Below are 14,458 nucleotides of genomic sequence, written 5' to 3'. Positions count from 1 at the left end.
TCTTTTGAGGTTCTTGCAGCTTAAAGAAAGACTTCCCCAGCCCGGGATGACTCGTTGGGCTCCGTCCACTCTGGTCCTGATCGCGTGCTTTTCCTGTGCTTTCCGCCCGTAGGAAGAACTCCCCCGGTGTGACTTTGTTTTTGCTAGGTGACTTAGATGACTTAGCGCTACCCCCGGTGGGGAACGCTGCTTAGTGCCGGCCGTCGTATCAGCGTGGTCTGACCTGGGCGTCTAGACCCCCCCTCGCGCTGTGTTTCGGCCCTTAGGCCCCGGCTTTGAAAACCCCCACAGTGTAACCAACGTCATACATACATATGTACATATCCCATGTATGTGTAACATATGTACATATACATTTCGAAGTGCAGTTCCAGGTTTTCCCGACGTGACTTCTGGGGGCTTCAAGCCCCCAAAGTCCAGCTAAGTATTTGCGCTCGAGAACTAAGTTCATCACCACAATATCATACATCTTTTTCTTATAAGCACATTTTAATGCTTTCGGCAAGCTCTTCGGATTGAAATGTGGGATAAGTATCGTGTTGCCTATATCACACCCGGTTTTGATGTCAAAACAGTTAGCGTTGGGGTTTGTATCTGAATGGAACGCCAAATTCATCGAGCATTCATACTTTACAATAATTTTCGGAGCTTTATTCACCGTACACAAACACACACATCAGGTGAAAGAGTCCTTCCTGGCGAGAGATGAGAGATCTAACACATGCGTAGCTCTGTGGTGGGTGGGAGAGAGCACCTATAACACGCACATCACAGGCCCCAGCTAGATCGCCACCCGCAGCTCGTCCACGCACCTGTCACTACCGACAAATCCACACCACTGCTACACGCATCTGCAGTAGCTAGTCTCCACTACGAAGTCAACACTCAACATATATACATGCAGACATACACATACATGTGCATCGCATGCAATTGACACACCAACAGCCTATTCAGCAACGATGATCCTCCGAATGGACGGCGACAATCCAGGCACTACGTCCAATACTGTAGACGCACGCACGCCACACGTGCCACAGTAAAGGCTCCTAAATGACCCCTAGCCATATAAGCAGATAAGAAGCTGCAGAAATAACATACTTTGAAAATGCACATTTAGCCTGGTAGCCTGGTGTATGACAGCACGTAACGGAACTAAGTTATATAAATGTTGGTAAAATTACTCTACAGGCGCAACTGCGAGGAATTATTACCGGTATATATCCCGGTGCCGCTCTAAATGGACTAGGTCCTTTTCCCCCATCAGCTGCCGTCCTATCAAGAGACACACATACAGAAACTTGTGAACGAGTGGAATTATGGCAGCCATATCCAACCATCCATCTAGCCTGCCGACGTTGAACTACATATCTTCACCGCCACCTTCGGATTCAGAAGCACCGTCACCTGCGGTACAGCGGCGCTAATCACGAACGACGGCTTCCTAATCAGTTTCAAACAGCAGCGGATCCGTTCCCAGGCACACCCGAGCAACGAGGTTTCCCAGGCCAGCTGCATTACCGAAACGAACCGTCCAGACAGCCCCACCCATGCAGCCTTAGCACATCTGCAAAATGTTAACATTGTAGAAAAAGGCGAGAGCCCGCAATCACAATCCTCAGCCCATATGTCGCATCATCTCACACCGGTCCGGGCCTCACAATTCTTCGCGCACCGCCATGAAAACATGCAGCGGTCTCTATATCAGCAATCATCACCTCAAATTTTCATCATCATGTAACGTCGGGCCATAAGGGCGTTAGGGGCTCGCGACATAGTCGCTCCGCCCAGTCAGCACGGCGAAGGGAAGGACCACCGCCCCGAGATATTTCACGTTCATGTAACTCCGCTTAGCTAACGCGACATCAATAGTGTAAAGGACCGGGCAGCCACAAGCAGCGAACGAATGCAGCTCACAACCACACATGCCAGCGCGGAGGTAACTGCTTCCAAAATTCGAGTAGCCAGCCAGCGATTCCCATGTGCCTCATGCAGCCGACAGCTCCAGGCAAAGAGGAAGACGCCCCCAGCTGCTGCTGCTGCCAGAGCACATGCGCGAGAACACCGCTGCAGAAGACGTATAAGCCGATGCCCACTGAAGACGTACACCCTACACCCAGCACCCCATCGAGACGGCCCCTTCCACACTCCCTCCCGTGGCCCCTCTCTACTCGGGGCACAAAATATTGCTGTGCTATGTTGTATGCCGCGCGGGAAGTTACACCAAATGGAGGCGATAAATACATCTACGGTACTTTGTAGACCAGCTGAGGGTTACACAGGGCTGTTAAGATACCCTCAGCTTAGCTAGGAGGATAAAGACTGGAAGAACCAACGCTCGCGACCTTCCGAAAACAGGACCGGTCACAAAGCAACCATACATACATGCGTGTTGACAACGTAATAAAAGACTGCTCAGGAAGATCTTGATGATGGGGCACCACAAGGGGACGGAGAAGAGCACTGCAGGTGGCGGTGGTGGCGGTGCTTACAGACCCATGGCCTGGGCCTTCTCCGGCTTACCTGCAGGTGGCGGGTGAGGACACGAAAGCGGAGCGGGTTTCCCCACCCGGGGTGGGGGGAATGTAAGTTAGGTTCCCAGGGCCCTCAACAGATAAGGCTCCAGAAGAGCCCTGTCTGGTCCCTATTCGGGGTATATGGCGTCAGATCTATAATAGCATACCACGCTTGATAGTTAAATAATGATGGCATCAGCAAGCCATGGGGTAGCACCCCAATTAGTAACTGCAGCGGAGGGCCGCATCATCCTGTTCGTTAAGTGCTGCCCTGACCCGCAAACGAATACTACAGCAGTGCTTTTCAGCACTGATCCCGACCAAAATAGTGTTGCTATATCACTCATGCATATCTACCACCGCCGCCGCCACCAGCGCCTCAGCCCCCCACCCCGCCCCCGATCCCCCGGAGGCAGCAGCATCACGCACCTAGTCCGTGGTCGTAGTTGTAGGCCGAGCCACCGTGCTTCGACACGTCCAGACCCGCCTGCTCCTCCTCGGCTGAGATGCGCAAGATCTTGAGGACCTTCATCACGGCGAACAGGATGCTCATGAGACCGAACACCCAAGCAAATATGCAGATGATGCCAATGACCTGGGGGACGAAGCGAAGAAGCGGGAAGTAGGGCGGTTATAACGGTGCAACTTGTAGGGTGGTTGCGAGGTTAGGTTCGGGTTGGGAACAGACACGGGAACTATACCTATGCCTCTTTCCCACGTTAAGGCCGGCTAGGACAGGACAGATCAGGGCGCAACCAGGGGGTGGGGCCCGTCAGGAGCTTCCCAGTTTAAAGGAACGGACGCCAGGTGGGCCAAACACGCAACAAAAAAGACAATGCAAAGTGTCGATGTCGTACCCCAACCTATCATGTGCAATGCTCCTTCTGCCCCTGTTACCTGGGAGGCCAGCAGACGACCGTCACCGCCGTACAGCAGACCGTTGGGGATGTAGTACGTGTTGTCGCAGTCCCTGCCGTACGAGTCGCACACGTACTGGCGCTTGGCAAGGAGGCCCGCGAAGAAGACGCCCCAGGCGCCGCAAAAGGCATGCATGGGCGCGGCGCTGAGCGGGTCATCGATGCGCAGCTTCAGGAACACCCAGCACACGAAGTCAAAGACCCAGCCGCCCATGAGGCCGCAGATGAGGGCGGCCCAGGGCTCCACCACGTTGGCGCTGGCGGTGATGGACACGAATCCCACCAGGGCGCCGTTGCAGCCGGCCAGCAGGTCCCAGGCCTGGGGCCCCGCAAGGGGGGAGAAGGGGGAGGGGGATGAGGAATGTGGTGTTACGTTGGGCGTTAGGATGTCCACTCCCTAAGGTGACATGGAGGTCCAGCTGATCCGGGTCTGCTACGTCAACAAGCTCAGCTGTAGAGGAAGGGGAGGGAGCTCCAAGCCGGGGAGGAAGGGGTCATCATGGCAGTGCACAGGGGGCAGCGCAGTACGGGCGGCAGCGGTAGAATAAAGGCAGGGGGTTTCCTGCTGAGGTGACCGGAGATGGCGCGAGACGTGGCATGTGGGTGCCAGGACGCACTCCGCAAGACTGCATGTGGACCCCCACATACATACACACGCACACACACGCTCGCGCCTCTTGAGGGTTGTCCGTGTGTACCTTGTGGCGGAAGAAGGCGGTCAGCAGGCAGGACAGGCAGCCGGCAGCTCCGGCCAAGGTGGTGGTGACGGCGGCGCGGCCCACAACGGAGGCGCTCACAGCCGTGTTGATCAGCAGCTGGGAGCCGGGGTTGAAGCCGTACCTGAACGGATAGTCGGGTCAAGTAAGGTCAGGTTGGGAATGAGCCAGGTTACTGACCAATACAAACTGTAGGATGACAGTCCAATACCACACGATACCAGTATCCAGGATGTAACCGCCCCATACTGAGCTGATAGACATACAAACAAACAATCAATACAAACAACAACGCGCCTCCATTTGACCACCCCATCTAAACCCTAACCTCCTTACTCCATCACACTCCAAGACCTGGACGCGCCAAGCTATCCACTCCTCCCCCTCCTCACCATCCGAACCACAGCAGCACCGTGCCCAGCACCACCAGAGTAGCCGAGTGACCGGGCATCTCGACGGGGTTGCCGTTGCTGTCGAAGCGGCCCATGCGGGGCCCCACCATGATGCAGCCCGCAAGGCCAGCCAGACCGCCCGTCATGTGCACCACACCGCTGCCGGCGAAGTCAATCATGCCAGACCGGAACAGGTGCGAGTAGCCGATGTAGCGAGCCATGCCCAGCCAGCCCTCGGAGGCCCACACCCAGTGCACCACCACCGGGTAGACGAACGCGGAAATGAAGAACGAGTAAACTGCGAGGCGAAGGCAACGGGGGTGGGGTAAGGTTTTTGGGGTTCAGGTGCACGGGGAGGCATTGTATTAAGGGGTTGGCCACGTAAGTAATAGTTTAAAGTGGAACCTGCGGGCCGCGGGGACTGTAACTGTCAACAGGTTTAGGGTCGACACAGCACCAGCTAAATACATAATATACATTTACGTACATATGCATACACGGGACATGCAGTACAAGGAGTAGGAAACATCATGTACTCATTTGCCTTTGCCGGATGGATATCCCCCGAACATGCCGGGCCTGAGCAATACAGAGCAATTAAGAAGATCGAAAGGTGAACGCGAGCGTGAAATGTATGTGTATGTGCTCTTGCTGACCTGCCCAACAGCAGCGTTCGTGCACGTAGATGTGTTATTACAGTATATTATATATATACGTTACATAGGGATGAACATAACCCTACAGGTATACACTTACTGAGGTAAGCATTAAAGTTGAGACGTTCCGCCACCGCACCGGCGGGAATGGTTGTGGCGGTCGCAGCGAAGGCCCATTGGAAGAACCAGTTCTGCCAGCCATCGCCGGCTGCTGGGTTGAGAGCGACGTTTTTTGGAGCCCAACGAGCCAGACCAAACAGCGCATCGCCGATCTGACGGAGGAGAGCAATGAGAGAGCGATGCGGATCGAGAAGTGCCGGGGTGGGTTGGGGCATCACATGGTTGGGGGATAGGATGCAAGCTAGGGTTTCATGTGGGCGCGAGCTGAGGTCGGCCACGGGCCTCAGGGTCCGCTAGCAGACCAATCTGTTGAAGCAACGCAATATCATCGATGCTATAAATGGAAAATGCAATGCTCGTGTTGATGGCACGAACGGCGAGTTCCCAAAGGGGAACTGCGGGATGTGCGTTACATCAAGAAGGTTCAAAACGAGTAACATGAACACTAACGTCTACAGTTGCTGTTTCAGCCAACACTTACAAATCCGTTAGGCTTGTCGCCAATGCCGTAAGCGAAACCGTATCTGTTGAGGAAACGGAGAGGTAGACTCTTAAATGATACAGACACGACAATTGACCGGACTAACTCCGGACTGGAGGTGCACCAGGTCACTCTACACGTACCCAAGAATGTAAAAGGCAATCGCTGAAACAGCTGCGTCCATAACAGTCTGCAAGAGGATGTTCACTGACAGGAGGGGGCCCATACCATGCGGTCACATGGCGTACCAGCAAGAATACAGCAACACATAAACCTTACTTGTATTCTTCGATCGAATCGCTCCTGCGCAAAGCTGTGGGCATTAGGGAAAGTCAGCACATGGACCACAATCCTTCCTCCACGAGGCAAACATGGCGCTTACCATGGCAAAGCCAGCGTGCATGACAAACACCAGTGCACCGCATGATGTAAGGTACAAGGTGTTCAGGCCAACGACGGCATCGTTCAGCTGGTCGCCGACTGTGATAGGCGCAAACTGCCCACACAACACGGCAGCTTTGTCTGCATCATCACCAAACAGTGGCTTTATAGCATCAATACATTCCTGAAGCGGATCGCTCATGATTCTTCGCTAGTGCTGGCAATCGGATATCAAGCTTATATACAGAGTCTTGCTTTGAGACGCAACGCAATATAATTATGAGTGTATCACAAAAACAAATATAATATACGATCTATCTACTTGGTTAAGCTGCAATGTCGTGATTTCTTTTTCAACCAACCAAAAAGAATTTGAATTCTAGGGCTTTTCCCCTATTGGTCGGACATCGACGTTATCCACCGGAAGGCAGAAAACAAGTAAATCTAAAACATTTTCCTCCCCAACGTAATGATATGTAAAGTGCTATGAACGGGAATGGTCTGACTCAAATTTTGCATCACATGGGCCACGCTGCCAGTACTCTATGCCGTAGTGACGCATCCTCGCCATGACACAGATTTCTGAAACTTGGAGTTTCCCCTTACCTAAAAGCGTGCACATGATACGAGTCTGACTACCAGTTGACTTCCGAGCTCACCAACTTGCCCACTCTATGCGCGCCTCACATGTTAAGGAAACAATAAAAAAAATTGTTTAAACGAAGCGGGCAGGAGCTGTTCTGCATAGAAAGTGAAAAGTGGCGAAGAAGGGCTTAATTGTTGTTCCAACTTGCTGATCTCAATCGCTACTTTTTCAATCCGTGACAAAGTTCCAATAATTTCTATATTTCTATGATAACCTTCATTCGTCGCGTGTCTTGTTGAACCTATGCCCCTCGGCTGCTGACAGGGGAGCTGCACTCCTCCACAGGCTTGACGGCTAGGTCGTGCGTTTGCTAATTTGAAGTGTTGCGTAAAAGATATCCCATATATTGACTCCAAAGATTGAAATGACGCGTGCTGTTAGGTGTGGAAATGAGCGTCCATATTCTTGTAGCTCGACGGCGCCGCTTATACCCTTCCTGCCAACCACAGCACCGACACATTCACCGTACGTACACAGCCTCACAAGCACGCCCACAAAAGACCGTACAGGTTATCGCTCCTTCGTCGGCACAACCTCTCCAGAACACACACACACACACACATACATACACACACACACACACACACACACACACACACACACATAAATACAAGTTGCAAGTTCCGCACAACTGCGAGGATGTCCATGAAAGCCGGGGGGCCCATGGACGGTAGATTGGTATTAGTGCGGTTACGTGGTGGACCATCATCGTCCTCCCTCGTCCGCTTGAGCACGCAGCGCCTTAGCGCAACGTGCAGGGTCTCCCAGACTTCCGAGAGGAACCTGGCTAGCGCCAGGGGTGGGACCTCGGTCATAATCGTGCGCATGTTGCACCCTTGAAACGCGAGGCCACGTTCGTACTTAGCCCGTGTACTTGCGTACGCCGGGCATTCCACAAAAACATGCATTTCGTCTTCAACCGCCCCGCAGTTGTAAAGCCTACAGGTGCGCGCTGTGCGCTCATGGCCGTTAGGTCGGTTAATCTCTAACTCCCAACAGCCTAACCGGAAACGCATAAGATTTGATGCAAACGTTGGGGCATGGCGATTTCAGCGTGGGCTACCCACTTCTACCTCGTGCCCCTAAGTGGGGGCGCCCCCAACCAGTTCAGATAGCGACATGCCTTGACGCCCTTACTTCCACTTGGGAAGGTGCACGGGTCGCCTAGGGTATCCGGGCACTCCCACCGGGCGTCGAGCCGCCTAGCGAACTCTTTAAGTATGCTTCCCACTGGCAACCTAACGGTGGCGAAATGCGCTATGAGGTCGTCACCTCGCAGACCGGCTGGGGGCTCAGCTCCCAATTCGTAAGGAAAGCTAGGACCTTGCTCGTCCAGCACTCAGCAACACCCCCCAGTGCCAGCTCAAGGTCGGTGATGAAGGCCCGGTGGCACAGTGTCCCCGGCCTCTTGACAATTGAGTTCTAGAACCTTAACACAAGGCCCAATCGAATTGGAACTGGAGCTGCCTCTGTGACAGCTCACCTAGAGCTCACCTCGCTCCTACCACGGACCACATATATGCGCGCTGCTCTTGCACCATAGGGCTTGCCATTGCGCTCTCGGAATTCACACCAATAAAATCAGGTCCCAAAGCTTGCGCCCCACACAAAAAACCCGGCACAACGAGCGCGTTACCGTAGTGCTACTTATAGTTCGTGCTACAATAATTCGGGGTGCGCCACGAATATGTAGCACGTACAAATTCTAAGGTATCCTAAGGGACCGCAGCCCCGAAATATTGTACGCTCCGAAGCCGGTCGATCAAACTTCGCAAAAACTAGGATTTCAAGGCGGAAATCAGCTCTTAAATGTAAAAAATGTAGTCATAAACGTAGGACATGAACGTCGCTCGAAAACGTGCAAGACAGGCAACCCTGCTTCAATGCGGGATGAAATCGCTAGCACCAAACGCTCCGGTGAGCGACCGAGCTGGATTTGCACCAGTTAGGCTTGATGATGCTGTTGTTGAGGCCCAGCGTGAGCGAATGGAGCACGAGGAGGTTGCTAGGCGCGAGCGCAATGCGGTCAATGCTACGGCAGCCGGCGAGGCGAGGCTTGCGCTCACGCCGCAGCCTGGCATTCGACCTGTTGGACGTCCTCTTCAACAAATGAGCACGTCACGGAGCTGGATGCAAAGTTCAGCATGCTACCAGCGGACAAGGTGGAGGCCATGCGTGCAGCAACGGATTTCCAGAATTATCCAGAATTTGCTAGGGCGTTTCCAAAGTGCGAAAATGGTGAGAGACCATGAGCCTAAGGGTTCCCGGTGGAGGGAGACTGACTGGAAGCTGCAGTTTGAAAAGCCCCGAAACTTTGGAAGGGGCCCCGAAATTTTGTATCATGCCCGCAAAATCTGGTCCGGCCTTCCCCGAAATTCAAAGAGCACGTACAAATTTCAGCAAGTTTTTTGACCCCTCCCCGAACAAAGCGATCACGAACTATAAGTAGCACTACGGTATAGAGGGACATTTTCGTATCTCGACACAATGGAAAAGGTGAGAGAGACTATACATCGAAACAAAGGCTATGCGAGCTACGGACAGTCCCCGTATTGCATCCTCATCCTCATCCTCATCCCCATCCGCATCTTGACCTTCATCGGGCGATAAGACGATGCTAACTCTTTTGTACAGGAATCTGAGGCACCCGGCCCCCTCCCTCCTCACCATACAAAACACTCCCACACACGCACACGCACGGGAATGCATTCTCCCCGTGAATATCCCACAGCCCTCCACCACCACCACCACCACCACCGGCGGGAGGGGCGGGGGGGGGGCCGAAAAGGGGAGGCGCCTGGGGGAGCACCACCCAAGTGGTGCTCGGCCCCATACAGCTCGAATGTGTGATCCTGTAGGCACCATCCTACCTCGCACTTCAAACAAAGCAAGTGATAAAAGGATACTAACGGCCAAAGGGAACGATAGAGTTGCGGTGGGACCACGTACGTTCCAGCATCCTTGCCAGGCGCTCAGGTTCCCACTTCATAGCTCGTCCTTCCTATGCTCGAAGCGTGGAACGTAAGGCGGTTCGATTATCAACAGAGCATGTTGGAGGCCATGAAATGGGAGCCAGCATGTCTGGCGAGGATGTTGGAGCATATGTGGGCTCACCGCAACTCAGTTATCCGCTTTGGGCGCTAATTTGGTCTGATAGTGCGGTGTTCCCTTTCCTCCGTGGCTTTTAGGCGTTGACGTATTGCCCTTGGGCCTTCGGCGCGTATGGGTAGTTTTACAGGTATGGGGTCACGCACCCCAAACCATGTAACACACACACATACACACACACATACACACACATTCACATACACACACATACACACGTACACGCCAGTGGACGGTTTCGGGAGACTGGCAACACGGGTAGGGGCCGCAGGCGTATGTATATACATGCGAGGACAAGATACGGGTGGTGACCTACTGCGATGGCCACGACCCATTCATCCGCACACACAACATGTTACCAGTAACCCACCGCTCCAAGATCGCGAGGGCTTACACGTCCGTCTGCCGGCACCTCACCTCATTTCCTCAACAGGACCAACACCGCCGGGCAGCTGGGTCTTGGTGACAACCGCACCCGGGGACTGCGGCCCACTGACATGGGTGCCGCACTGCCCTTCGTGGACCTGGGCCTGGGGCTGAATGCCACGTGCGCCCTGCTGCAGCCCGGAGGCCGTGTCAAGTGCTGGGGGTGAGTGACTCACACCCTCTATAACGTCCGCGCTGCTGCTGCGAAGTCCATCTCCAAGTGGCACGTCGTTCACCACGCCTGCAAGAAAATGCTTTGCATGGTTTTAGGCGCCCAAAGACACTGGGCGCCTGCCTTCTTTGTTATCAAGGGCTGGCTGGGAACCGTAATCTTGGCTTTCTGCACAGCTTTATCGTTAACGGGGAAGGTCCCTGCACCAGGTCACTGGGCCCCAATAGCTCAAACTCCGCACATCCTGCCCTCCAGTGCATGCACCGAGCACCCAAACGCATCCATGCCCCGTGCCCCATTACCCTTATCTTCATTACTCAGTTTGTTTCCCTTTTCACAGCCACAACCGGCACGGTCAGCTGGGCTTGGGTGACCGTATCCCTCGGGGCATGGTGGCCGGCCAGATGGGCGCACGGCTGCGGCCCGTGGACTTCGGGCCTGTGGTCCGGATTCCGGTAGCTATCACCGCAGGCGCCGGACACACGTGTGTGGTCTTGCAGCCCGGAGGCGGCGTCCGCTGCTGGGGGTGAGAACTAATTAGATGGGGCCCCCTAGCAGAATCCAACGTAATGCGCATTGCCACATGCACAGTGTTTTGCTGTGCTGTGTTTTACAGTTTGGCATCGAAGACCTCAAAATCCGAGCTGCAGTGCTGGCGGTCAGCAGGCGTTCATGTCCGCAAGGGTGTGCCATGGGATTTCTGGCCAAGCGCTCATCATGCCTACAGGCGTACATGGGAGCATTTTCGGTGTCAGGAGGCCAATCATCACCGCTATGTATGATGTTGTTACAGGGTGGTGTAGCTTCACCAGGGCGCCCCCTTTCCAGAGGCATGCCCTGCTTTCCCCTGCTAGAGGGGCACCCTAAGCCATTCACCCCATCCGATTTTAGGATGTATTCGTTGGGTTCAGCAACTCACCACCAGCATCCAACCAAATCTAGCGGATCAACGGCGCCTCAACTTAGTTCCTGGTCAGCTCGTAAGTTGATATAATCACATCCTACACCGTCCACAAGATGGGGGGTCACCTCCCAACTCAACACCCCTCACGCACCGAGAGGTCGGCAGGCGGATTTGGACCCGGACTCCGGGAGCAGAAGTCAGGCTATGTATGATGTGTGAAACAGGGGGGTGTATCTTCGCCCGTGGCAGCTACCCTGCGAAACCCTGCCCTCCCCGGTATTTCGGGGCACCCTCATCTAGTCACCCTAGTCAACTTCTCAGTGGATCGCTCAAGTTCCGCACCCACCACCAGCATCCAACGGAATCTGCCGGGTCGACAGCGGCCCAACTCCGTTCCTGGTCGGCTCGCAGGTTAACTTTATCCCAGGTCACCACCGTCCATCAGCTAGGGGCGCAATTCCTTCCACCATCGGAAGGAATTTTGCCCCTAGCGGGTATCGATCCTGGGATCTCCCGGGGGCAAAGGTCGCGCATTACCAGTAGTGCCAAACCCTATATATGTATGTATCTCAGTAGCCAGCTGCCACCCGGCTGCCACAATTAAAGCTAGATGCAAATTAGATACATACATGTAGTAGCTGGCTTCTGAAAAGGCCTCTCGAGATGCTGGTGAAGCGCTTACCGCATGTATGTAGTTGTTCAAGGTGCCGTACTCCGTACCAGCTACTACAGTACGACCTAATTACAAGTAGTCGTAGCTAGCTATCCGTCTCATATGGTTCATTTCCATGCCTGCGTGTTCTGACTGGTTTGCAATCATGCATGTATTCTCACGCATACAACTTGTGGTGTAGTATACAAAGCTGGGCGGGATCTGCATCAAGAGTTGGACCTATTGCTCTGCCTAGCATGAGGACGCAGTCGCCTGGCCATACAGAGCAGGAATTTCTGAAGCGTAGTTCTGCAGCGAGGGGTGTCACCGCCACCTGCTCAATCGACCTAACTAACTGTGCTGTACCTAACCAACTTTGCTGTACCTAACCAACTGTGCTGTACCAAACTAACTGTGCTATACCCGCCCTAACGAGGCTCGCCATGAATGCATGTGGCTGGACAGTTGCTTCGGGGAAAAGCTCCAGAATTTTGTTGGATGCACGGCAGGTGGGTGCATGGAAGCGACGGCAGCTGTGCAAGGATGCCAACAGGATTATCCAAGAGCTTTAGAGCTGTTGTACGTTGTGGCATGCAAGCATGCTACAACAAAGACTTACGATTCGGGGCTACTTGCGACATGGTGCAAGGCTACAAGAAAATATGTGCGAGCCTTTGGCATGTACAAGGAGGATACTGATTGATGTGGCAACATCAGGAAAATGGGGGAGGTACAGTCCGTAAACCTTGTGCTCGCTGTGCATTGTGAAGTATACACCGCATGCACTGGGAAGCCGTACACCGTACATACCATTCCCACCAGGTTTTCGTGTCCGGTGCTGAGTTTCGGATGGTCAATGTCGTGAAGGCGCAGAGGAGAAGCATGGGACCTGCTGGCAGCAGTACGCTGTGTGATTAAGAAATGGTCCTGGATGACATGATCCGGGTGTTACATGCGGGCTAGATCACTCTTCGTTCCACCTCCCTGTTGTATCCTGTAAAGGTTTTCTGCAACGGTTTGGGCGCCGAAACCTAACTGTCGGTGGTTATCTCGTCCACTCCGATTTACCAAACTCCAATATTACTAACTAACACCCGTCAATTCCGCGGTCGGTGATTACAGGTATTAACTAATACTGATATTAGTTTAATTGCGGCTACTGTTAGCTGCGGCGGCTAAAGCGACTACTGATAGTCGTCCGCCACCTTAATGCCGCACTGCTGCGGAAGTCCATGGGCGCCGGCGGATAAAACGACTACTGTTAGTCGTCCGCCATTCAAGTGCCGCACTGCTGCGGAAGTCCATATCTGCATATGGGCGCGTTGCGGCTACTGTTAGCTGCAGGCGGCTATAGCGACTACTGTTAGTCGTCCGCCACCTTAATGCCGCACCGCTGCGGAAGTCCATACCTGCGTATGGGCGGGGGTTTTACTTACGTAAAGCTGGGACCTGCGTCCCAGTTTCGTCTGACCGAGCGAGAGTAGTTCCTGCGAACTATGGCTTCTGGATACGGCGCCGCCCAGTCGTACTGGGGATTCTTATCGGCGCGAGGCCCAAGTGGAGTCACTGATGACTATTTATTCAAGACACTTGTCTCAATCGGTATCTTTCGATGCCCCCATTATGTGGTTGTGTCGTCTGGACTCTGCAACAAATCTGGTATCGAGACGGGTTCCTTACGGACCAGTCTCATTTCCGCTTCCGCACATTTTCTTTCAATTGGCACTAGTATGAACTTTCCTTGTGAAGAGACTACGTCGGCCGATTCGGAAGATTTCGGTCCCTTGGCGACTTTTGCTGCTGACCTCGGCAATGCGGTGATGGCTGCCGCCGCATCCGCGGGTTGGTAGATTCGCCCTAACTTTTGTTGAAGTAATCCTAGTTTTCCATCCTCTAACTGTTTTTAGATTTGCAGGCCCTCTCGTTGTAGCGGGTTCTGCTATTCCTACCTCTGCTGCGATCCCTCGCTTGCGCGAACTTGTGTACCTCCTCCGTGGTGCATTGCAAGCAATCGAGGCAGTCCATCGCTGTGCTGAGGAAGTCTTACTTTTCGGTAGGGTTACCTTTGCTACCTCTTTTTACTTCGCTTTTCGGGTTGGGTCGCCTCGCCATGTTGCCTGCCAACTCCGGAAACGCGCCTTTACCTGTCCTCGGGGATGGTCAGCAGGGAGCGTTAAGTGTAGTTCCCCCTTCCTGGAACGTAGCGGATGGGGTTAGGCGAAATTGATGGGGTCCGCCGGATTTAGTCGCTGAGGGTGGTCCCGCGCGGACAGTCCCTATCGCTGCCCCGGTGGTTCCTGTTAACCCTGTCGCTGCCCCAGTGCCTCACGTAGGACAGGATCCCACGCCTGTCACCGCTGTTCCGCCGCCAGCA

General features: G+C 53.9%; 2 protein-coding genes across 2 annotated transcripts; one reads left to right on the top strand and one right to left on the bottom strand.

Moving 5' to 3' along the window:
- Positions 1-2,107: 2,107 nt before the first annotated feature.
- VOLCADRAFT_75428 (uncharacterized protein) lies at positions 2,108-6,465 on the bottom strand. The gene is made up of 10 exons (XM_002952484.1): positions 6,181-6,465; positions 6,078-6,111; positions 5,942-6,005; positions 5,799-5,841; positions 5,298-5,469; positions 4,542-4,839; positions 4,132-4,273; positions 3,414-3,752; positions 2,946-3,111; positions 2,108-2,523 (listed from the first exon to the last, which is right to left on the bottom strand). The coding sequence occupies exons 1-10, from the start codon at positions 6,379-6,381 to the stop codon at positions 2,489-2,491; spliced, it is 1,494 nt and encodes a 497-aa protein (XP_002952530.1). The 5' UTR covers positions 6,382-6,465; the 3' UTR covers positions 2,108-2,488.
- Positions 6,466-8,708: 2,243 nt separating this feature from the next.
- On the top strand, positions 8,709-11,644 carry VOLCADRAFT_93271 (uncharacterized protein; the record flags this gene model as incomplete). Its single annotated transcript, XM_002952556.1, has 6 exons — positions 8,709-8,742; positions 8,899-9,063; positions 9,663-9,846; positions 10,364-10,477; positions 10,869-11,054; positions 11,590-11,644. 6 exons carry the CDS (start codon positions 8,709-8,711, stop codon positions 11,642-11,644), a joined length of 738 nt encoding a protein of 245 aa, XP_002952602.1.
- Positions 11,645-14,458: the final 2,814 nt, after the last annotated feature.

This window comes from Volvox carteri, assembly GCF_000143455.1.
Source record: "Volvox carteri f. nagariensis unplaced genomic scaffold VOLCAscaffold_30, whole genome shotgun sequence".
Taxonomy (NCBI): Eukaryota; Viridiplantae; Chlorophyta; class Chlorophyceae; order Chlamydomonadales; family Volvocaceae; genus Volvox; species Volvox carteri.
Note: the sequence above shows the minus strand (reverse complement) of the source record. Positions and strands in the feature narration are given on the sequence as shown.